Source organism: Terrapene carolina, unplaced genomic scaffold, assembly GCF_002925995.2.
Source record: "Terrapene carolina triunguis isolate 2854851 unplaced genomic scaffold, T_m_triunguis-2.0 Scaffold69, whole genome shotgun sequence".
In the NCBI taxonomy this organism is placed as follows: domain Eukaryota; kingdom Metazoa; phylum Chordata; order Testudines; family Emydidae; genus Terrapene; species Terrapene triunguis.
In genome coordinates this window covers 13,679,524-13,704,819 of record NW_020664420.1, presented here as the reverse complement: position 1 = coordinate 13,704,819, position 25,296 = coordinate 13,679,524, and the positions used below count along the sequence as shown (strand labels likewise).

The following is a 25,296-nucleotide window of genomic DNA, read 5'->3' as shown; positions in this document are numbered from 1 at the left end:
TATTCCATCCAGCTAGAGGGTCTCTTCAGCCTGATATTGCTGGCAAGTACTGCAGGGTGGCCAGCTTCAGCCCAGCAAGAGGAGTTGTATGGGCTTTGTTTACCCCACTATAGATATGTAAAACTAATTATTCTTCCAAAATTTCAAATAATAAAAACCAAAATATAGTTGAAAAGGTTTAAATTTAAATACCACACAGGGTCAATGCTCACGACTAAATATGGGACATTAATCAAGAACACATGTAACCTTACTATTATCCTCACTACAGTTTAATAAAATGTATACAAACATTTGCTTGGGATATATGTTTTATTTTATTTGCCCTCAAATGCTAAAATGACTTTTTAAAACAGCCAATTTCAAAATATTAGCCTCTATAATATAATAATATATGGAGATATACCTATCTCATAGAACTGGAAGGGACCCCGAAAGGTCATCGAGTCCAGCCCCCTGCCTTCACTAGCAGGACCAAGTACTGATTTTTGCCCCAGATTCCTAAGTGGCCCCCTCCAGGATTGAACTCACAACCCTGGGTTTAGCAGGCCAATGCTCAAACCACTCTAAACAGATTTCTCTTGTTGATAATAGTATTAAAATCAAAATCAGAATTCAAAAACATAGAAATGCTTCCAGCTTATGCAATAATTTTAACCTGAAACTTAAAGAGCAAAAACTGATTATCATATATTGACACTAAATTCCTTTGTTTTTTCCTTAAATGGTTAGGTTATTTGCCTATTTCTTTTTTTGGGGGGGGGGGGGTGTTACAATCTCCATAGACTAGACTAATGTATAAACTCATCCTGCAGCACTGATAATGTAACATCCGTACAATTTACTTAAACTTCACTCTAAAATCTAAATCTTCACTGAAAGCTCCAGTTAGCAGGGTTGTCATTCAAGCATTTATTTATTACTCACATTGATAAATAGCCCATTATTATACTATCTGGGTAATATTTACATAAACTATAAATTTTGTGTTTCTAAATGCATACACAAATCCATGCAATTGATCAACATGTGCCTTACTAATGGTTAATGAAATTATTTTAATGAATAACTGTAAATAGTTTCTTTTATTTACTGAACATATGCAAACATAGGAAAAAAGTGTTGTTAAAATGTTTTAAATATTAACTCTGTCAGTTACTTGTATTTGTAGAAAAAGCAAATCCATTAAAGTGTTCTTGTGTTAGACTTCATTAAAATCTTTCTCCCTTATTAGTTTCAGCAATGAGATTATTCAGCTCCACATATATCCCCTCATTCTTCTTCTGTAAGCCTCATATGTATATTTTATTAACATTATTTCCTGATTTCCCACAATGCACCATTATAAAATCAAACTTCAACCACATCATAATGGAGGAATTTTTCAGGAAAGTCAATCTACTACGACTGACATGAAAAAATATGGATCAATGCTGCTTCTATGCTGCAACTTTAGCGGACACGGACACGGACACGGACACGACTTCTTTATATTGGCTAAAGATCATACAGTAGGCACTGACCCAGCTCAATTGCCAATTATTGAAAGGGACACAGCTGATACAATATATTTGGATTTTAGTATTAATAATCTGGATTTTGTATTGTTTCACAAAATCTTATTTAAAAAAAATTCAAATCAACTTGGAAAAGAGCATGGTAAACCATAAACAAATAGTGATAAATACCAATATCAAATTGGGGATCAATATCTAGAGGAGTAGCAGAGGGATCAGTGTTGGCTTGGTATTATTAAGCATCTTTATTACCTATCTGGGACAGAAAGTAAACAGTATCTTCACTGAATACCTTTGTGCTTGCTAAGTCTAAAGAAAAAGAATAAACATCATGGTGGGAATTGTGATGACTGAAAGATATTGAAAAGGATATTAAAACTTTTTAAAAACATTTAAAATTATTAAGAGACAAGAAAAGGAAATCCACTACCATTGTGCAAGCAGTCATGAAATGGGAATTTTCTGTAACATTTTTATGAACGATATGCATGGTAGCAACTTACTTGAGTGGGAGCAAAAAGATGCTCTGACGGAAGAATGGTAGACATGAGGTGTTTATGTTACCATCTGGGATGGTATGACTGGTAAAGTTCTGGCTGAAACTGACTCGTATCAATGGAGGATCCAGAAAGACAATGGGAACACTGAACAACTGACAAGGGGAAACTCCAGCAGGCAGAACATTTAAACTCAGCAGGAGTCTGCCGGAGGATGACAATGGACTAAGAGGTGACAGGAGGCTAGGAGAGACATAGGAGCTCAACAGGAACTTACAGACAAAGGGACAGAAAGAGAGAGAGGAACAAAGGTACACCTCTACCCCGATATAACGCAACCCGATGTAACACGAATTCGGATATAACGCGGTAAAGCAGCGCTCCGGGGGGGCGGGGCTGCGCACTCCAGTGGATCAAAGCAAGTTCGATATAACATGGTTTCACCTATAACGCGGTAAGATTTTTTGGCTCCCGAGGACAGCGTTATATCGGGGTAGAGGTGTAGTTCCTTCAGCAGCATGGCTCAAGGGAGCCCTGGCTTGGCCAGTAAGACTACATCTTAACCTTTGCTTCCCTGTGCTAACCTAAGGACTTCCTTATGCTGTGTCCCAGTTAACCAATAAACCTACACTGTTTTCAGAAAGGCCATCTGGCATCATTGCAAATACTTGTTACGCTGTACTGATCCCTGAAGAAGGCAAAAAGTCTCTGACTCAGTTGGACTTCCTGAGCAGAGCTCACGGTGTGAAATAGGAGTGATGGAGCCCAGAATCTCAGTCTTGGAGGCAGTATGGCGGCCTAAAGGAAGAGTGGGACTTCTCGGAGGTCTAAAGGGGTTCCTCCAAGTGCCTGTTTAAAAGTTGGGGCATAGCACAGATCTTGTGGGTCCATGACACAAGCACGGGTAACATATAAATGCATATAGAAATATACATTGAGGCGTTTATATTTTTCTCTCCTATCATCAGCATGATGTGAACATACATTCAGATGTATGTAAAAATATGAGTAGAAACTGATCATCTGTCTGAATAATTAGTCTGCAGACTGGAAGACAAATCCTATGACAGAGTACAGCTGAGCTAGCTCATGCTGCTAGATGTAATGGTCATTACAGATTAGGTTCAGAGTAGGAATTTAAGTCTGCAGTAGAATTTCTTAATATAAGAAAGGCTGACTCTCAAAAAGGCATCCTAGTGTCACCTTCACAAGGCATTCTCCAAAATTCAAAGGACAGGCTTGAAACGAGCAAGAAGCCATGTTATATATTATAAAAAAACGATAGTTTGAATTGGTGCATCTAATAGTACATAAAACCCAGTTCATTCATAATTTTATTCATTTAAAACTCACTTCATATTTTTCCCCACTTCGTTTCTACAATAGCCAAGCATGCTGCAGACTGCCAGCTCATTCGTTCAGAACACATTTCTTTGGTAACTTCACATCAACTCTTCTCTCTCACTATGGCATTTTTTGTTAATTACTATTACACAGTGTTGCTAACATTTCTTTTTTAACCTTGCTGTTTAAGTAAATCAATGCCTTATACTCCAAAGTTTAATAAAATCCCACAAGCTGACCCCAGTAAGCTAGTTCTGGTGGGACTGATGGATTATTAAAGCAGTGCATGCTTGAAGTAGGGCAGTGGTAGCTATTTCATGGCCCTAAAGGCTCTAAAATGTGTCTAATGAGGGTAACGAAGTTAAGAAGAAAATGCATATTCAATTATAATTGAAAACATGTTCCTTGAGCTCCACCCTGCAATTTTTGAACTGAAGCATTTGAAACAGTCCTGTCACTAAAGGAAGGAGATACGGGGCTCCACCTCCCCAACTGTCTGCCAACTTCCCCTGCAGCACCAGGAACAGCTCTGATGTAAGCCAGCATCACTCCAGACAGCCACTGTCCTATCCTTGCTGCAGTTGCTCAGTACTGCCCCCATTTGCACCCTGCTGCATGACAGGGGAGGAGGAAGAGAATAGCTCTTGCTGCTTCATTGCTTTCTTCCCTGCCAGGCTGTGTTAGGCCCAGAAAGAGCAAAATAAGAGCTCAGCTGGCTCTACATAAGCCTACTAAATAGCTAAACTATTGATTATAGCCCCTTGACCTTTCTGAAATAATATATTCAGCCCACAGGCTGAACAGGTTAAACACCACTAGAGAAAGGGATCACTCACACTAAGAGCCAGTGTTATCCAGTAAGTCTGGATGCTGCACGATATAAAAGGAAAAATTAAGCAAGGTCAACTAACTGGTTCCTTTTACACTCCCTGTACCCTGCCACAATTGGTGAGTATCCACCAACCGAGGCCAGGTCAGCAGTCATGTGGACATAATGGTCGTGCAGCAGAGTTGCGTGTAGATCACTTGTAGCACCGCTTGGACTCTGTAGAGGAGTTTTGGCTCCAGAGTCTCACTGGGAGGTTTTGTTGCCACCTTCCTCCTCCCCTTACTTACATGTCACAAGCCAGGGAGGGGGTAAGAGGGGCTTTCAAGAGAACATGCATTCAGCAGACTTACTATCAATTTCACTGGCTCATGTAGTCAGTGGCTTCTTCAGGAGATCAGGTTTGTAAGTGGTTACTAAAAAAAAGGGGGGGGGGGAGAGATTTTTGGTAGGACCATCCAGGATCCCAGGAAAGGCTCTGGATGTTGGAAGGGGCATTCCCAATTTTCAAGGTCATATGATAAGCTTAATTGAGGACAATGGAGTAAAGATGTAGAGGGATATCAGGAAACACCCACCTGAAAAATCAAAACATCTGTGTGTTTTCCACTGTGTGTGTGCACATGTTTGTGTATGTTCCTGTGTATGTGTCTGTATCTATATGAACATGTACCTCCACCCCAAGATACAGGGGTTTGAAAATTTGCCAAAATAAACTAGACTTGCGTCCTACCATAAACAATAGGCAAAATCTATAAAGATAGCATCTACATTTAAAAAAATTGAATGGGACTCTAATAGTTTGACATCAGACGAAATCTTGGGCCCTAATGATCTTACTGTATCTAATGCTACTATTTAGATAGTAGAACATAACATGAAATGGCCTATGATTTCTGTTGAAACCAATTGTTACTTGTGTTTATTAAATCAAACTGAGAGGAAGTTTCACGTTTGCAGAGCTCCATACTTTTACCACAGCACTCTAAATTTCTCTTAAAACTATCAGCGCTGTATGTGTACTCAGACTTCCAAAGGGAGTTAAAACTGTTTTGAAATTAAAAGACCCTGTACCACTAAAGATTTCCACCCACCCAGGTTCAATAAAGTCTGTGTTGAAAGCCAGAGCATGCCTGATGTGTATGTGTTCTCCTGTAATGCAAAGAAAATGTGATTGATTTTTCAAAGTACAGTCTATGTATTCTGAAGTAAAAAAAATAGCAAAATGTATAAAACAAAAGGACACTGGATTTTGGTGCTCTGAATTTTCAAAGATTTATCGTCATCATCAAATGCATGACAGTAGTAAATTACCATACCCATGACATTAAAAATTCTGGATTTACATTTCCTAACAAAAACACTGAAGGTAAAAGAATGAATGCTTCATTTGCCACACTATGTGCACATTTCCCAACAGAAAAAAAATATATTATGCAACCCTCCACTTTAATCTTTCAGTTATTTTTCTGAACCTCTCTTGCCATAGTCCGGAAGCTGAAGTCATCAAGAAGGTGTCTCTTTGCTAAGATTTCTCTCAAAGAGACCCGCAATCTCTACACAGAAGAGTGGTGAAAGAAATCCCTAATGAGTGGAGAGTGGCAAGAGAAATCCCCAATGATTCTGTCAGCATACATTTTTCATAAAGTGATTATCCCCCAGCAGCCTTTAGCTTCTTAGACTCCTTCTCCCCCCAGCTCCCTTCTATAATTGTTTTCCTTGTAGACTAGGCAACAATTATCATTGCTGCAGGACTGAATATGTTCACAAGCTATACATAAACACTAGTTTCATATTAGGGGCTTTTATCACTAATTGCACTATAAAATGTGCTATTAAAACTGAGATAAACAAGATTGTAAAGAAAAAAAAAATCACATAATGGGCCATGACCACTTACAAGAAGTGTTTCATAAATGTCACAGTAAAACTTATTTTTCAAAATTTTAGTCATAATATATCTTTTCCCTCCCTACTCTCTTTTCAGATGCAATAGGGAAATGGTTCTGAATTTAAATACGTACTATTATATATAAATTAACTGAAAAATGGAATGCATTTCTATCAAGTCTGTTCTTGGTGTACTCAACTGTTAATGCATCTTAACAGACATTCTGATATTTACAAATCATTTACAGTGTTGACATCTATTGTGCATTGCACAGTATTTAATAAAAAGGACAAAAGAATTATACTAAGTTTCAATCTATGTTATAAATATAAATTACACTAGTTACCTTATGAAGAAATTCCATAAATCTCAAAATGCCAATATGGCAGGCACAGAAAAAATAGCATATGAAAATCCTCTCCTCAGTTGCAATATTCAAGTGAAAATGCAAGTTATTAAGTCAATTATAAAATACAGGTACTACAAAGTATAGTTAAAATGTACAATTGACATGTTTCAGTGTGACCGATATTTTAAACCTCAAACACATCAACTGAAAAATAAACCAGTTTCTAAACTATATAACAAGTACTCTAAGCATTTGCTTCGTACTTTATATAGAACAATCCTACCAAAGTGTAACTCATAGCACACTTTTAAAAGCAGTGGAATTTACCCATATTGTTTTAGAAAAAAAACATTGTAACCTGTCACTTAAGCAGCTGCAGATACAAGAACAGTTAATCAATGTATATTAAAATGAATCCCTAAACTATAAGAGCCACTCAAATACTTCTAATGAAGTATTAAAAGATTCGAGTTTGGATTCCCATAAACAGATGTCATTTTAATTAATTTGCTTCAAATTTTAAAACAATGTGTATTTTTTGTCTTTATTTTGGTTTATATTTAACTCTGAATAAATATTCTTTATGTTAGAAGCTACAGAAAGTTCTAATCAACTTCAATTCATTTTAATAGCCTCAAAGGACATCTCTTTTTTGGGCCTGACCTAAAGCCAACTGAATTCAGTGAGAGTCTTTCCATTAACTTTAAAGGCTGTTGGATTGGGCCCTTTGAGATTAAAATGATTAAGATTTTCTACATAGGTTCAGTTATGGAAAACAAAACAAACACGTTCCAGCTATTGCATTAAAAACAAACAAAAACCTTACTTTGTCAGATGCTTCAGAAGCCAGAAGGTTAGTAGCAAGAGTCTGTAGTTTCTGATGGGCCACATTTTTTAGAGCAGCAAGGCTACGTCTAGTCATAGCCTGTTTTAGATTGACGGCTGAGTGACTAAGGGAATCTACTGCAGCTGGAACTGCCTCATCACAAGCATTCAAGATCTCGACTGCCGTTATCCCCATCACACAACGATCCAGTGCACCTTGAAACATAAGGTGAATAATGAAATGCATTATTTTAGTACAGGCAATTCAAAAATGTCAAAAGCATGTGTTAAGCAGTCACTTATTCTGCAGTATTTTCTGTAATGCCTAAGACTACCACTTATTATTCATGTTACTCACGTGGTTAGGAGCCCTAGCCATGTAGCAGGACCCCAGTGTGTGAGGAGCCACATAAGAACATGGTCCCTGCCTCCAAAGAGCTTACAATCTAAGTATAAGACAAGAGATAACAAATGGCTATAGCAGGGGTCGGCAACCTACGGCACGCGTGCCAAACACGGCACGCGAGCCAATTTTGAGTGGCACGCAGCTCCCTGCCGCGGTCCTGGCCCCCAGCCCCACTCGGCCCCCAGCCCCACTCAGCCCCCCCGCCCACTGCTCTCCCCTGCGGGGGCAGGAGGCAGAAGCTTGGTTCTGCGGCAGCCAAGTTTCCCCCCTCCCCCGCTTCTTCCCCCAGCGTGGTGCTTTCCTGCCCCTCCTCCTCTCCTTCCCTGCGCCAATCAGCTGATGGCCCTAGCGAGGGGGAGGGGGAAGAGCGGCAGCGTGCACACAGCTCCGTAGAAAACGCAAAGAGAGGTAGGGACGGAGCCTGGGGGAAAGGGGTGGAACAGGGCATATCCCTTCCAGCCCCCTGCCCTGAGCCGCTCAGGGCTGGGGGCTGGGAGCACCCCCACAAGCCGAGCACCCCAGCCTTCTGCCCTACATCCCCCACACCCCAACACACACCCGGCCTTCTGCCCTGCACCCCCTACAGCCCCCAGCCCTCTGCCCTGACCCTTGAACCCCCCACACATCCCAGCCCTCTGCCCTGACCCTTGAACCCCACCACACACCCAGCCTTCTGTTCTAATCTCAGCAACTTTACTTACCAGTATTAATAATTCTGTGCATTTCACTGAATTTATTACTGACAAGTCCTCAACACTAACTTGTGAAGGAGGCAAGTATTCCACAATATTTTGCAGATCGGATAACAGAGGGTGCACTAGGTCCATTCTGGCAATAAATGTCTGAGTCTACTATATTAGAGACAAGTGGCATTCATTCTAAAAAGCAGTGCGGCTGTGAATGTATGAATAAGACACAGGTTTTCATTCTGTGGTTTGCACCTCCCCCAGGGGAGGAGGGGTTCCAATAGATTTTTAGAGGCTCATCAACAGGTTTTGAACGCAGGACCTTTCAATCCACAGCACAAGCTCTACCACTTGAGATAAAGGAGTACTAATAGCAGAAGTAGTATGTTATCCTCTGTGTAGGCTAGCCACCAGAAGGGAGCATAACATATGCTAGCCAGTGGTTTACACATATATTAACTAGCTCACAGTGGAATGTTGGATGCCTGGATTGTTAGGTTCTGCTCCCAGCTCTGGAGATCAGTAGTATCTAGTTATTACTTGATAATACAGCTGTGTACACAGATTTGGCACATTCATTTTAAAAAACAAAGTTATGTGCTCAAAAGTTAATAAGTGCCAGAATCAAGGTTGCTTGAGAAACACTAATTCAGCTCCTTGTGAGTATGAATGATGATACAGTCTTGCCCAACATCACATAGGAAGTCTGGCAGAGCTGAGGATAGATCCCAGCTCTCTTGGGTTGCAATCCAGTGTCTCAGGAGGGTCTGAATTAATGTTTCCCAAGCAACTTTAATCCTGGCATTTCCTAACTTTTGAGCACTTGTGCTTGCAATCTTTAGTTTCATTAAACAGGATGTAATTTTATATATGTGCATATAGGCGTGTCCACACGCACACCCTCAATGCAAAACTATACTTCAAGATATTTCAATGGGAGATGCTGGGTACTCATAGCTTTTGAAAAAAATATCATGTCACTTTATCCACATCTCTAGCTTTAGCCATCCATTTTTGAATATGTTGGCAACTATGCCTTCTCTAGAAAGTTGCTGGTACTTGCATTCTTTCTGGGCCAGTACCATAATGAGATGCTGCTATATAAGTACCCAAAGACTTTATATTTGAAGTTTTTAAAGGCAAAGTTTTTTAAAGAATATAAAAAACATAACTGAATATGCCCTTTATGTCATGACTTGTCCTCAAAAGAGAATAATGTACCAGCAGCCTGTCAAAGTACAAAGGGTAAAAGTCTTTAACCACAGCGGTGGGACTAGATTAAAAAGTGACTTCAAAACTGGAGCTTTGAAATATTTATTAGGACCAATAGTACATTTCATGTTTTTAAAGACATTTAAGATGTTCTTTGAAGTCCTTTTCAGATTTGACATTACGAGGAGTCCCAATTTATAGGAAAAAATGTTTCCAGTTCTTTTCCCCAGTACCTTCCTAGTGATACATTCAAGCCGATCGCATAGGATATTAATTTCACCCAGTTACTCCTGTACTGAACTTGGAATATTGGAACAATGGGTGCTGGGATATTGGCACAGTAGAACATTGTTATGACAGAAATGGTTGACTGGTATATGGTCTGGTATATGACTGATCTTTTAGCCTCTTTTTTCCTGTCTTTTGACAGTGGCCAATGCCAGGTGCTTCAGAGGGAATGAACAGAACAGGTAATCATAAAGTGATCCATCCCATCACCCATTCTCAGCTTCTGGTAAACAGAAGCTAGGGACACTTCAAAGCATGGTTTTGCATCCCTGCCTATCCTGGCTAATAGTCATTGACTAGTAAATTGGGACTATGAGTGATAATTAAAGGTTTTTTGGTTTTGGGTTGTTTTGTTTTTTTTGCACAGATGGAAATGTTATGCTATCCCTGCAAAATTCCAATTTGGGCAATTACATACCTACAATAAGATCACTTAAAAAATTGCTTGCAACCTGGTTTTTTGTTTTTTTTTAAATCGTGCCCCAGTTCGAGTTAAAATAAGTTACCAAAGCATCTTAAGTAAAAAAACCAACCTATTTCTCCCTAGCTCAATAATCTCAATTAATAGAAATATAAGTGCTTTTCATATTAAACCACATCCTACTGTGGAAACACTTTTGGTAGCAGGAATATTATATGTATCAGTTCAGTTAATGATGTTTGAGAAGCTTATTAATGTCTTACGTAACCCCTGTTACACCAGGATTTAAACTGTGGGTGAGAGCCCAGGCACTGAAAAGGTCACAAAGGATTGAAGCAAAACAAGAAGCCATGACCTCTCCTACGCCAGGGTGGCCACACAGGCCAGCACAACTACATAAGTCAGTGTAAGTTGCCAGGAAAAGCCATGAGCATAGTAGCCAGACAACTGTGCTTATTCACTTCCTCCTTGCAGCAACCCCTCACATGGAGCTCATTTGCACCCCCTCACAGTGAGATTTAAAACTGCTCCTTTCCCTAGTGGAAACACAGATGGAGGCCTCCATCTCAGTAAGCAAAGCTTTGCTGGTACATGAAAGTATAATTCACATTGTTACACTGAACAGTATGTGAAATCATCAACATAACCCAATAGATGATGTTATTTTCTACTTCAGATTGTGAAGTAATGATAAATAGACGGCACATCTGCGGGAACTCCTCCTGCTTCTACCTGGTATCATGTATTGAGAGAAAAGCAACACAGGAACAAAACTAACTAGCTACGACATCAGATATGAAGAAAGATCTGCCTTGAAGAGAAGTTCACAGACTGTCAAAAACGAAAAAAGCCTTTCACAATTTGCTACATTCATCTGCTAGGTTGGAAGAATCTGGTTCCACACAAACATTTTCTCCTTATTGCGCTGTCCTGTTATTGTTCCAATTATATTTCATAAGACCTCATGATGTGCTTTCCCTTTCCCCTTCTAGTACATTTCATATTTTCCCCTGAAGTTCAGAAACCACCTCTTCTTTCCCTATCAGGGAAAGATATCTGTTACTGTAATGTTTTCCCCCCACCCCCAACAATGTGATGAATCAGGTCACGCAGGCTAACTGTCTATTTGAAGATGTGCATATTACTGATTCACTGCAGTGGTAGGTTTAACGAGAGGATGGCTTTCCACAGATGAACACCGCATACGTATTTTGATTTATTTCCTTTCTATGTCTGTAACAGCTTAGAATATATACATTTTCTACATCATATCTATCACTTTTATACACTGTTGTCCGTTCTGTTATTTAAAACTCATTCTCATCCTCTTAAATGCTTCCAATTGAATTCAAAGCTGTAATTTTGAGTATTATCTATCTTTTACTTACTTACTTAGAACAGCTTATAGAGCACCTTTCATCACATAATTTTAAGGCACTTTACAAATAATCATATTTACCTACTCACGGGGGTGCCGTAGTTGATCCCCCATTTTACAGATAAGGAAACTGAAGCACAGAGAGGTTAAGTCAATGGCAGATCTGGAAATAAAAGTCCAGATTTCCTGAATCAAAGTCCTGCTGATTAACCACTAGTCTGTGCTTACTCAGCAGTTACTTCAAGGTTAAGGACAAACGAAAACAACAGACAGTTACTGAAATCTACATCAGTGTGTCCAGTAGTTGCCAGCCCAAGTGCATTGACTAGCTTTCCTAAAGATGAATAAGAAATTAAGTGGGGGGAAAATAACCACGGTTAACGGTATTTCTCTAAATCTAATCAAGAACTAATTATTGGTTTCAGCTACTGGAATGTATGTAAGAGCTTGTGGCACCAAAGAATCCTAGATATACTCCATATTTAGAGAGTCATATTTCCCAAAAGTAACATGTGATAATGTATGTTTGGTGTCATGCCAATCTGTCTTGCAGATGGAAAGCTAGACAAACCTTTTAGAACAAAAAAGTAGAATTTAGCTCCAAATGAAGGGATATTTTGTTCAGTTTCTTGCACTTGACCTTACCAGTATCCATTTGCCAGACGTACACAGATCCGTCTGCACATCCCACCACCAGGTAATCATCTGAAGGCCTCCACTTTATTACTTGAATAGGGAAAAGGTGACGAGATGCTAGCATAATGCATTTTTTCTCTCGCAAACTCAAAAGTCCTACTGAATGGTCACTGGCTACTGAGCAGATGCAGTGCTGGACTCTTGCCTGAAAAATAAAATGTGTCATAATAAGATTACTTTACATTTCCATATCACTCTTCATCAGAGATCTAAGTAACAAACAAACTTTAACAATCTGTGAGTTTTGTAATTACTACCATTACCCATTTTACAGATAAGACACAGAGGGTGAAATCCTAACCCCATCAAAGTTCATGGCAAAATTCCCATTTGACTTTAATGGGCGCAGGATTTCACCCAGAGAACTTACGTGATTTGCTAAAGATTGCACATATTGAAGAGCTGGGAACAGAATTTAGGAAGTTACCTCTTAACCACTTGAACATACTTGCTTATCTAGGCAGGTTGTGAACAGGTGTTAGGGGATAATGAACATTGTGCATCTCCTATATTGCTTAATGGTACAAGAGTCTCAGTATGGAAGTATCTGAAAACCACTACACAAAACCAATGATATTACTTAACTAACATTAATTAAGAGGCTCTGAACTTTTCAAACCTTGATATACATTTATTTGTTCTTAAAAAGTGATCACTGAAGTTACCTAACATTTTTCCTTATTAGAAGAAAATTTTGAGATAAGGTTTAAATATATTTTTTTTTAAAATGCATCTCATCCAAACAGTTACTGAGATGTTTTCTGAAAAGATGCAAAATTAATGCAATGAGAACAAGAAATAAGCATGTCTTTGAACAGTTTTGCAGTCTTTTAAAAATAATTCAGCCATTTGACAAAATAGTTCACCTTCAAAATAAATACAGATTATTTACTCTCAAAAGAATCTTTGTTTTCATTTTATTATATTACAGCATGAAACATGAGCCAATACAGGGAACAACACTACAGCCCTGATCCAGAAGGGAGCTCTGCATTTATAAATCTCTGTGCCAATGCAGCTTCCCACTGACTTCCTTGGGGGTCTGCCTAAATAGAGCCATTTGCAAAATCAGAGCCTAAAACAGTATTTTTAGTAAATCTATTAATTCACAACTTTGCTGTAGGAGAGGAAATGATAGGAAGAAGGTATTTGCACCTCCAATTTCCTATTTTTTAAAGGGCAAAAAACACAGCTGACAAAGGGGAATTTCTATCAAAGAAGCATATATTGCTCCTGAAGCTCTCATTTTGCAATTAATAAGTGTTTAGGTGATTTGCCAAAACAAGATTTTCTGTAAAAAAAAAAAAATCTTATTCTTTATTACCACTGGCTGTGGTTCTTTTAACGTTTGCATAATTGAAAACACAAAAATGTGCCTTTATAACTAATCAATAAATCAACATATAGAGACACCATCAGAAATAATTCGAATAGAAAAGAATACGATAAGCAAGATACTGCTGAACAATTTCTTTTTATGCCTTTAAATTCAAGCATCATTGCAAACTACATTTAATATTACATTTAATTTTGGGCAGGTGTTAATTTTTTTAAACAGTTATAAGTTGAATGGAGCCATAAACATCCAGTAACAATTAAAGTAAATGAGATAGACTCTATAAGTATTTACATCATTGTGTATTGTTTGCCACAACAGATACAGGCCCTGATTCAGAAAAGCACTTAAGCATGTGTGTAAATTGTTTTTCTGAATAGGGATTGAAACACATGCTTCCCTAAATGAAGGCCATAGTACTTAGAGAGACTGGCACATATGATTTTATTCAGATGAAAATAAACAGGAGAAACCTTTAGAATATAAAATCAAAACAAATCCAACCGCCTGCAAGTGAACCAAGGTGTATTCTAAGTAGCAACTCTAGAGTAAAGTCTTGAGATTAAAATAACATCATGTACCCAAATAAATGTAAAAAGAACAGGAGTACTTGTAGCACCTTAGAGACTAAAAAATTTATTAGAGCATAAGCTTTCGTGGGCTACTTTTCGTGGGCTAAATTTATTATGCTCTAATAAATTTGTTAGTCTCTAAGGTGCCACAAGTACTCCTGTACTTTTTGCGGATACAGACTAACATGGCTGCTACTCTGAAACCAAATAAATGTGTTATGTATGGCAGTGCTTCTCAAAGTCGGGCCGCCGCTTGTTCAGGGAAAGCCCCTGGCGGTCCCAGCCGGTTTGTTTACCTGCCGCGTCCGCAGGTTTGGCCGATCGCGGCTCCCACTGGCCGCGGTTCGCCGTCCCAGGCCAATGGGGGCTGCGGGAAGGACAACCAGCACATCCCTCGGCCCGTGTCGCTTAAAAACTCATGGCGATCGGGGGAGGTCCCGGATGACTGGAAAAAGGCTAATGTAGTCCCCATCTTTAAAAAAAGGGAAGAAGGAGGATCCAGAGAACTACAGGCCAGTCAGCCTCACCTCAGTCCCTGGAAAAATCATGGAGCAGGTCCTCAAGGAATCAATTCTGAAGCACTTAGAGGAGAGGAAAGTAATCAGGAACAGTCAGCATGGATTCACCAAGGGCAAGTCATGCCTGACTAAACTAATTGCCTTCTATGAGGAAATAACTGGGTCTGTGGATGAGGGGAAAGCAGTGGATGTGTTATTCCTTGACTATAGCAAAGCTTTTGATACGGTCTCCCACAGTATTCTTGCCAGCAAGTTAAAGAAATATGGGCTGGATGAATGGATGAAGGTGGATAGAAAGCTGGCTAGATCATCGGGCTCAACGGGTAGTGATCAATGGCTCCATGTCTAGTTGGCAGCCAGTATCAAGCGGAGTGCCCCAAGGGTCAGTCCTGGGGCCGGTTTTGTTCAATATCTTCATTAATGATCTGGAGGATGGCGTGGACTGCACTCTCAGCAAGTTTCCAGATGACACTAAACTGGGAGGAGTGGTAGATACACTGGAGGGTAGGGATAGGATACAGAGGGACCTAAACAAATTAGAGGATTGGACCAAAAGAAACCTGATGAGGTTCAACAAGGACAAGTGCAGAGTCCTGCACTTAGGACGGAAGAATCCCATTCACTGTTACAGATTAGGGACCGAATGGCTAGGAATCAGTTCTGCAGAAAAGGACCTAGGGGTCACAGTGGATGAGAAGCTGGATATGAGTCAACAGTGTGCCCTTGTTGCCAAGAAGGCTAATGGCATTTTGGGCTGTATAAGTAGGGCATTGCCAGCAGATCGAGGGACGTGATCATTCCCCTCTAATCGACATTGGTGAGGCTCATCTGGAGTACTATGTCCAGTTTTGGGCCCCACACTACAAGAAGGATGTGGAAAAATTGGAAAGAGTCCAGTGGAGGGCAATAAAAATGATTAGGGGGCTGGAGCACATGACTTATGAGGAGAGGCTGAGGGAACTGGGATTGTTTAGTCTCCAGAAGAGAAGAATGAGGGGGGATTTGATAGCTGCTTTCAATTACCTGAAAGGGGGTTCCAAAAAGGATGGATCTAGACTGTTCTCAGTGGTACCAGATGACAGAACAAGGAGTAATGGTCTCAAGTTGCAGTGGGGGAGGTTTAGGCTGGATATTAGGAAAAACTTTTTCACTAGGAGGGTGGTAAAGCACTGGAATGGGTTACCTAGGGAGGTGGTGGAATCTCCTTCCTTAGAGGTTTTTAAGGTCAGGCTTGACAAAGCCCTGATTAGGATGATTTAGTTGGGAATTGGTCCTGCTTTGAGCAGGGGGTTGGAGATATACCTATCTCATAGAACTGGAAGGGACCCCGAAAGGTCATTGAGTCGAGTCGAGTCCAGCCCCCTGCCTTCACTAGCAGGACCAAGTACTGATTTTTGCCCCAGATCCCTAAGTGGCCCCCTCAAGGATTGAACACACAAGCCTGGGTTTAGCAGGCCAATGCTCAAACCACTGAGCTATCCCTCCCCCAGAAGTAACAACTCTAGAGTAAAGTCTAGGGGTTGGACTAGATGACCTCCTGAGGTCCCTCCCAACCCTGATATTCTATGATCTAGAAACTTCTCACGACTCACTGGTATGTCTGGACTCACCGTTTAGGAGGTACTGATCTAAAGAATGGCAGTAGGCATACAACAAATGAATTCTGAATTAGGTTGAAGTCATTTTACAATAGCAGCTGAAGTTACTGTCATCAAATGATCAGTCCAACCAGTTTAGGACCCCAAACCCCCATAATAATCATTACCTCCAGAAGTCCATTCATTAACAAAATATAACTTCTATTTACCAATGAATACCTAATCCTGGCAGTAAATTACAGCACACGCCGATGAGTGTTGCATAAACATAATTTAGAATATACAGGATAAGCTAAATTCTTATCCCACCAAAGTATACATGAGTTTTTATATCAATGGGGTCAAGAACCTATCCTATGAATTCTTTGATATCTGTAAAGCACAATGCACAGTTCAAACGCTATAAAAATCACAACCCTCTTTTTATATCAAAGGGAGTTACATGCACGTACAGGGCACAGATCAGGCCCAGTGCTGAACAACAGAGCACCATAAGCATCAGAATTACAGTAGGTATGCCATAAAAGCTTGTGAGGATCATTCTTTCGGATCCCTCTCCAGTTTGAAAGCATACTTACTAGGGCTGTCGATTAATCACAGTTAACTCACGCGATTAACTCAAAAAAATGAATCACGATTAAAAAAATTAATCACGATTAATCGCAGTTTTAATTGCACTGTTATATAATAGAATCCCAATTTAAATTTATTAAATATTTTTGGATGTTTTTTCTACATTTTCAAATATTTTGATTTCAATTACAACACAGAATATAAAGTGCACACTGCTCACTTTATATTATTTTATTACAAATATTTGCACTGTAAAAAACAAAATTATAAATAAAAGAAATAGTTTTTTTCAGTTCACCGCATACAAGTACTACAGTGCAATCTCTATCGTGAAAACAATTTACAAATGTAGATTTTTTTGTTACATAATTGCACTCAAAAACAAAATGTAAAACTTCAGAGCCTACAAGTCCACTCCGTCCTACTTTTTGGTCAGACAATTGCAAAGACAAACAAGTTTGTTTACATTTACGGGATATGCTGCTGCCCACTTCTTATTTAAAACGTCACCAGAAAGTGATAACAGACATTCACATGGGACTTTTATAGACAGCACTGCAAGGCATTTACATGCCAGATATGCTAAACATTCGTATGCCCCTTCTTGCTTCGGCCACCATTCCAGAGGACATTCTTTCATGCTGATGACGCTCGTTGATTAGGTTTCGGCCATATATTTAATGTTATAGTAGTCTCGGATGATGACTCAGCACATGTTGTTCATTTTAAGAACACTTTCACTGCAGATTTGACAAAATGCAAAGAAGGTACCAATGTGAGATTTCTAAAGATAGCTACAGTACTTGACCCAAGGTTTAAGAATCTGAAGTGCCTTCCAAAATCTGAGAGGGACAAGGTAGGGAGCAGAAGTCTTAAAAGAGCAACACTCAGATGCGGAAACTACAGAACCTGAACTACCAAAAAAGAAAATCAACCTTCCGCTGATGGTATCTGACTCAGATGATGAAAATAAACATGCATCGGTCCGCTCTGCTTTGGATTGCTATCGAGCAGAACCTGTCATGAACAGGGACACATGTTCTCTGGAATGGTGGATGAGGCATGAAGGGACACATGAATCTTTAGTGCCTCTAGCATGTAAATATCTTGCGACACAGCTGCAACAGTACCACGCGAACGCCTGTTCTCACTTTCAGGTGACATTGTGAACAAGAAGCAGGCAGCATTATCTCCTGCAAATATAAACAAAACTTGTTTGTCTGAGCGATTGGCTGAACAAGAAATAGGACTGAGTGGACTTTTAGGCTCTAAAGTTTTACATTCAAAAATAAAACAATGCTATTATTTGTTGTACATAATTCTACATTTATAAGTTCACCTTTCATGATAAAGAGATTGAACTAGAATACTTGTATTAGGTTAACTGAAAAATACTATTTTTTTTGTTTAACAGTGCAAATATTTGTAATAAAAATAAATATAAAGTGAACACTGTGCACTTTGTATTCTGTGTTGTAACTGAAATCAATATATTTGAAAATGTAGAAAACATCCAAAAATATTTAAATAAATGATTTTCTATGATTGTTTAACAGTGTGATTTATTGCACGATTAATCGTGATTAATTTTTTTAATTGCTTGACAGCCCTAATACTTACAATATTAGTCTTACTACTGCTTTATCTAACTTGTCCTTACATCTCCAGTAATGGTGGCTTGAACACCTTCATTAGCAACATCTGAAAGGACAAGGCACGGGACAATACAGGCCTTTTAGAAATGATGGCAAGAAATTATTTATCAATTTACCACTCAATATACATAAACAGAAATAATGGGCCATACAGCAACTGAACTGTTCTGATCACTATTCTCTTTAGACCCTAAATGCTATTCATTACAAGATTATTAAAAAAGCAAAAGTAAAGTATTCCTTAAATAATGGAAGTCTCTACTGACAATTTATCAGCTTCATCAATTCATACAAAAAGTGTTCCATTAAAATATCTGTAATAATTTATGCCAGGTTTAGATCTATTTTAATAAGCGTCTCCCACCAAAATTGGTATTCGGTACTCAGAATGGGACATTTGCTAACTTAAGTATGTGAGAGTGCCCTCTATATTTTACCTTTTTTTTTGGAGAGCTATTTGAAAATAGCTGCAAAGGAGTGGAACACAGCTAAGTATGATTATCATCAAGCTCAGGCTTGATCATGCAAAGGCTTACACACATAAGTAGTTAGTGCAACTACTCATGTATATAAAGTCAACAACACGAATAAGTGTTTGCAGGCTCAGGGCCATGTAGCGTAAGGCAATGGTGGCATCACTGAGATTCCAAATATTCTGATATTTAACTTGTGATAAGCCAAACATCATAAGTAACAAAACAGTAGCTCGTGTCACTACAGTATCATTTTTTTAAAAAGTAGATGCCAAACAAAATTTAAAAAAAAATCAATATAGAATGAAACAAAGAGTAACGTGTAATCTCAAAATTTCCACACTAAATTATCAACCAAATAATGCTTATTATATGTTATTACAACTATCCCAGGAAATGACATAGTAACAAATAACCTTCAAGGAATGAAATCACAAATGGAGAAGAACCTCGAAAGACATTTTCTCTAAAGAAATCCTCTAGTAGCAGCACAGAAAGACAATGAATGGAAGAATAGCACCTGAAGGAGCATTATTAAAGATCATAAACTATTTTGATGCAAGTGTCTTTGCAAAATAAAGGACAACTGAATTGTTTCAATCCTTCTGATTTATAATAGAAAATAAAATTTTTAACAAGTTACAATATGTAAGTACCTAAATTATGCTCAACATGGACAATAAAAGTTCTATAAGGCTTGCCTCCGTGAGCTTAGCTAAAATTCCCTCCACACACTGTTGTGTATCGTGTTGTGCATCAGGTGCCAGAAGCTATCCACTCATGAACATGCATTTCAGTAGTGATGCATGTATAATTTGTAATGATATTTTGGATCCTGTGAAATAAGGCATTTTATATGCAAGAAAAATTCTTCTTCTTCATGCATTTATGCGGACACTGCATTTATCCAGCTTCCTGTCCAATTATAACCTTCTAAAAGATTTTAACAGAGTTCTTTTTCAAAGGAACAAAATCCTGTGCCCAGGACCCTCACCCTCTTCATTATTTTTTCTGCTGGAAAAATACACTTTTAAGACCATGGGAAACATCTTCTGTTACATTAAGGTGGCTTGCTCCTTGGTGCAGCTAAGATTAGCACATTCGTGAAAGTGTAATTAAACTATATTTTAAAAATGTCTACATTTAACTAAAAAGCCTAGACTAAAAATCATTCATTTAAAAAACAGAATCCATGCTTATTACTATATTTCATCCATTATCTTTTGGTGTAAAAATGTAATAGTTATTTTAAAAAATTTGAGAAAAATAATCCACACATGAAAAATCCACACATTGACAACATCTTCAAGAAACAAACAGTGATTCATGTCAGACTGTAGGATCTCATAGAGTTTGATTTTAAAAATAATTGGAAGAAAATTCCTTTTCACTTAACATGCCATAAGGTGTAATCTGCATACACACTGCAATAAATAGTAGTGCTCTGGTCAAAGGTTAAGTGAGACTTTATCGAACCAGCTAAACAGAGATATTATGATTCAGTGATCAGCACATAATGCAGCTCTCAAATGCTCAACAGAACGGATGTTTGCCAGGCATTCAGCAAATATGCCTATGCCCCCTCCCCCTTCACTTTTTATGTATCATTTAGGCCCTTTGGTCTTTAAGCACATCTATTGATGCACAACCAAATAGGTCATTAACTTAGCAGTAATTCTTCCATTTGTGAAATTAGTTTTATAGAGGATCTTACCACCTTTGCTTCAAATCAATATGCTGCATGTGTTCTTTTCCTGAAAAGGATGCCAATCTTGAACATTGGGGGGAGGGATAGAACTTTTAAGGTTTATTTTGTAATTATTACAAAACACAGCAACTCATTTGTCCTGCTTTGGTTAAGGTTGTAAGTAGGGCTGTCAATTAATTGCAGTTAACTCATACGATTAACTAAAAAAAATTAATCGTGATTTAAAAAATTTAATTGTGATTAATCGCCGTTTTAATCACACTATTAAACAATAGAATACCAATTGAAATTTATTAAATATTTTGGATATTTTTCTACATTTTCATATATATTGTATTCTGTGTTGTAACTAAAATCATAGTGTATATTTATTATAAATATTTGCACTGTAAAAATGAAACAAAAGAAACAGTATTTTACAATTCACCTCAAACAAGTACTGTAGTACACTCTGTTGAGAAAATGCAACTTACAACTGTTGATTTTTTGTGTGTGTTACATAATTGCACTCAAAAACAAAACTATGTAAAACTTCAGAGCCTACAAGTCCACTCAGTCCTACTTTCTTGTTCAACCAATCGCTAAGACAAACAAGTTTGTTTACATTTACAGGGGGGAGGGATAGCTCAGTGGTTTGAGCATTGGCCAGCTAAACCCAGGGTTGTGAATTCAATCCTTGAGGAGGCCATTTAGGGATCTGGGGCAAAAATCTGTCAGGGGATTGGTCCTGCTTTGAGCAGGGGGTTGGACTAGATGACCTCCTGAGGTCCCTTCCAACCCTGATATTCTATGATTCTATGATAAGATAATGCTGCCCACTTCTTATTTACAATGTCACCAGAAAGTGAGAACAGGCATTTGCAAGGTATTTATATGCCGGATATGCTAAACATTTATATGTCCCTTCATGCTTTGGCCACCATTCCAGAGGACACACTTCCATGCTGATGACACTCATTAAAAAAAATGCATTAATTAAATCTGTGACTGAAATCCTAGGGGGAGAATTGTATGTCTCCTGCTCTGTTTTACCCGCATTCTGCCATAAATTTCATGTTATAGCCATCTCAGATGATGACCCAGCACATGTTCATTTTAAGAACACTTTCACTGCAGATTTCACAAAATGCAAAGAAGGTACCAATGTGAGATTTCTAAAGATAGCTGCAGCACTCAACCCAAGGTTTAAGAATCTGAAGTGCCTTCCAAAATCTGAGAGGGACGAGGTGTAGAGCATGCTTTCAGAAGTCTTAAAAGAGCAACACTCAGATGCGGAAACTACAAAACCCAAACCACCAAAAAAGAAAATCAACCTTCTGCTGGTGGCATCTGACTCAGATAATGAAAATGAACATGTGTTGATCCGCACTGCTTTGTTATCGAGTAGAACCCATCATCAGCATGGACGCATGTCCTCTGGAATGGTGGTTGAAGCATGAAGGGACTTAAGAATCTTTAACGCATCTGGCACATAAATATCTCGCGACACCGGCTACAACAGTACCATGAGAACGTCTGTTCTCACTTTCAGGTGACATTGTAAACAAGAAGCGGGCAGCATTATCTCCTGCAAATGTAAACAAACTTGTTTGTCTGAGTGATTGGCTGAACAAGAAGTAGGACTGAGTGGACTTGCAGGCTCTAAAATTTTACATTGTTTTGTTTTGGAGCGCAGTTTTTTTGTACATAATTCTACATTTGTAAGTTCAATTTTCATGATAAAGAGATTGCACTACAGTGCTTGTATTAGGTGAATTGAAAAATACTATTTCTTTTATTTTTTCACAGTACCAATACTTGTAATCAAAAATAAATATTAAGTGAGCACTGTACACTTTGTATTCTGTGCTGTTACTGAAATCAATATATTTAAAAATGTAGAAAACATCCAAAAATATTTAAATAAATGGTATTCTATTATTGTTTAATCGTGCAATTAATTTTTTTAATCACACGACAGCCCTAGTTGTAAGTAGTTCTATTGTGAATTTTTTCTTTTTTTGGCAGGGATTTTAAAATCTGGTCATAAAAAGTTCACTCTCAGCAAAATATTTTAATTTAGGAGGGAAGTTTGGTGGAGTTTATAATGGCTACGATTTTCTCGCAGAGGTCACAGAAGTCATGGAATCCGTGATTTCCAGAGACCTCCATGACTTTAGCTGGCAGCACCTGGGAGCTGCAGGGTCCCCCCACTGCCTGTGACAGCTAGGAACGGTGGGGGCCCCGAGCTCCCAGCCGCAGCGGGGGTACCCCACAGATTGGAGCCACCATGGTGGTGTAGGGACCCCGCAGCTCCCCATTTTGTCATGCGTATTTTTAGTATAAGTCACGGATAGGTCACGAGCTTCCATGAATTTTTCTTTATTGCCCGTAACCTCAATTATGAGTATGGGAATGAACAAGAATAAAGCAGAACTGCTTAGCCAAGAACAGTGCCGAACTAAAGGAAGAGAAAAAAACTTAGATAGCAGGAAGTTGGCAAGGTCATATGACTTCCTTCCAGTGGTACCCAACCTTTTCAGCCAAAAAAAAGGTATTGCAAAATATCAAGGGATGCTACCAGGAAGGGAAAGACTATTTAAAGCTGCCCCAATGTCCATCTTACACTCCCTTCTACTGCTAGGGAGGAGAGATAGCTCAGTGGTTTGAGCATTGGGCTGCTAAACCCAGGGTTGAGAGTTCAATCCTTGAGAGGGCCACCTAGGGGTCTGGGGCAAAATCAGTACTTGGTCCTGCTAGTGAAGGCAGGGGGCTGGACTCAATGACCTTTCAGGGTCCCTTCCAGTTCTATGAGATAGGTATATCTCCATATATTATATTATTACTACTGAATTGGGTGCCTAAAACCAGCTCTCAGTTCAAGCCCCTAACCCCAAACTTTAGGTTCCAAAGTGCTCTGCCATTTATTTAGAGTACCAGATGGGCTTGGAAAGGGAAGAGATGACCTTTTTCAAACCTTACTTTTAGTGGCCCCACCCCTCAGAAACCCACTTATCTCTGCCTTTAACCCGCACCTAGCCCCCAACCCGTTTTGCAAGCACATTCCTCAGCCCAAATTCCTGAAGAGAACCTTTGGTTCTTTTTCCTGAAGCCTCCAGCCCCCAGGAACTCAGCCCATCTTTCCCACCATACACAGCCCCCAGTTTTCCCACGAAAAACAACCCCCTCCCCCATATCTCTCCCTCCTTCCCTTCTATGCTCCTCAGGAATACCCCCAATACTTGCCTTAGGTCCCTATTCACCCCATTCCCATTCCCCAAAATAAACTCTTTCCAAAAACAAAACCACTCAACTGCAGTGGGGGTATCCCACCTCCAAAATCAATGACTACTGCCCCTACTGCCCTGTCTGGGACCTCTGCTATTGTCTCTCTTCCTCATGCCCTTTCCAGACAGCCAACACTCCTACTGAACCAGCAGCAGTTACGCTTGCTTGCTCCCCTTTCCCTTCTGCTTCACTTTCTTTTCTTCTGATGACTTTGTGGCTCTAGTCCTCTGCACTACCTTCCTCTTAAAGGAGCAGCAACTCAGAGGTTCCTCACTTCCCCTCCTGGGGAAACTGCACTAGGGGACTTTTAGCACAAAGCAGTAGGGTCCACACAGACAGCTTCTGTACGGGAGGCTAAAGTGCTACACATTACACCACAGCTTGTCACTCACTAACTCACTGTATAGACAATCCCCAAGACTTAATATATTTTGCATATGCATATATCTATATTTACGTGTGTGTATTTTGTGTAAAACAGTTTAAATTATAACTCAACTTCAGTTATCAAAAAAATGAACCAGCAGCTCATTCTTTTACTTAATAATTTCTAAAACAGAATAGAGTAGAACAAAAGATTAAGATTCATTAAGTGTAACAATAGGACCTACATATTACAGTGATGGATTAATTTAGAAATGCATACAGTTAAAAGCTTGGTGCTGACTAAAATTTTTAAAAAATAAGAGCAACATGATACAAGTGTACCAATGTATCCAGCTAATTCTGACAAACCAGACTGTCTTAATTGCTCAACTAAAAAAAGCAAAATCATGAAATAATTTCACTTTGCTCCTAACTCAACAATTAACACCTACACATGTCAATGTGAGTTGTATTTGGCCGACATATGTCTCTCAATTTAGTAAATGTTGTTTGTTTTGTCCAAAATGTCTGTATATATGCACACTCATTATGAGGGTTCTGTCAATATAATTTTTGGAGGACTGCATTATAGATAAGTGAGGAATCCACGATACTAGTGTGCATTTAATATAAACTTACACTACAGTTTTCTGGTGGAACTAGAAGCTGTGTAATCTCTCCACCATGGACACAGAAGATGTGTTTCATTTCTCCAGAAAAGATGTCCCATATAATGACTGAGAAATCCACACCACCTGAGATCAAGTATCTTTGGTCATAACGAGATGAGACCTGATGAGGATACAGTAAACATGTAACTTTGTTCCGATGAGCCCGGAGATTTCTGTGAGGTGGCCAACCTGGGAAATAATTAAAAAAAAAAAAAAAAAAAAA

At 38.9% G+C, this 25,296-nt stretch overlaps 1 protein-coding gene across 1 annotated transcript in view; it reads right to left on the bottom strand.

The window, feature by feature from the left end:
* Positions 1-25,296, bottom strand: part of WDR7 (WD repeat domain 7) — a 437,463-nt gene that overhangs the window by 360,741 nt on the left and 51,426 nt on the right. Inside the window, exons 12-14 of the mRNA XM_029910906.1 lie at positions 25,042-25,262; positions 12,286-12,481; positions 7,251-7,465 (exon numbers count right to left, since the gene is read on the bottom strand). Coding sequence (XP_029766766.1) covers positions 7,251-7,465; positions 12,286-12,481; positions 25,042-25,262 — 632 coding nt within the window. The remainder of the gene's footprint in view (positions 1-7,250; positions 7,466-12,285; positions 12,482-25,041; positions 25,263-25,296) is intronic.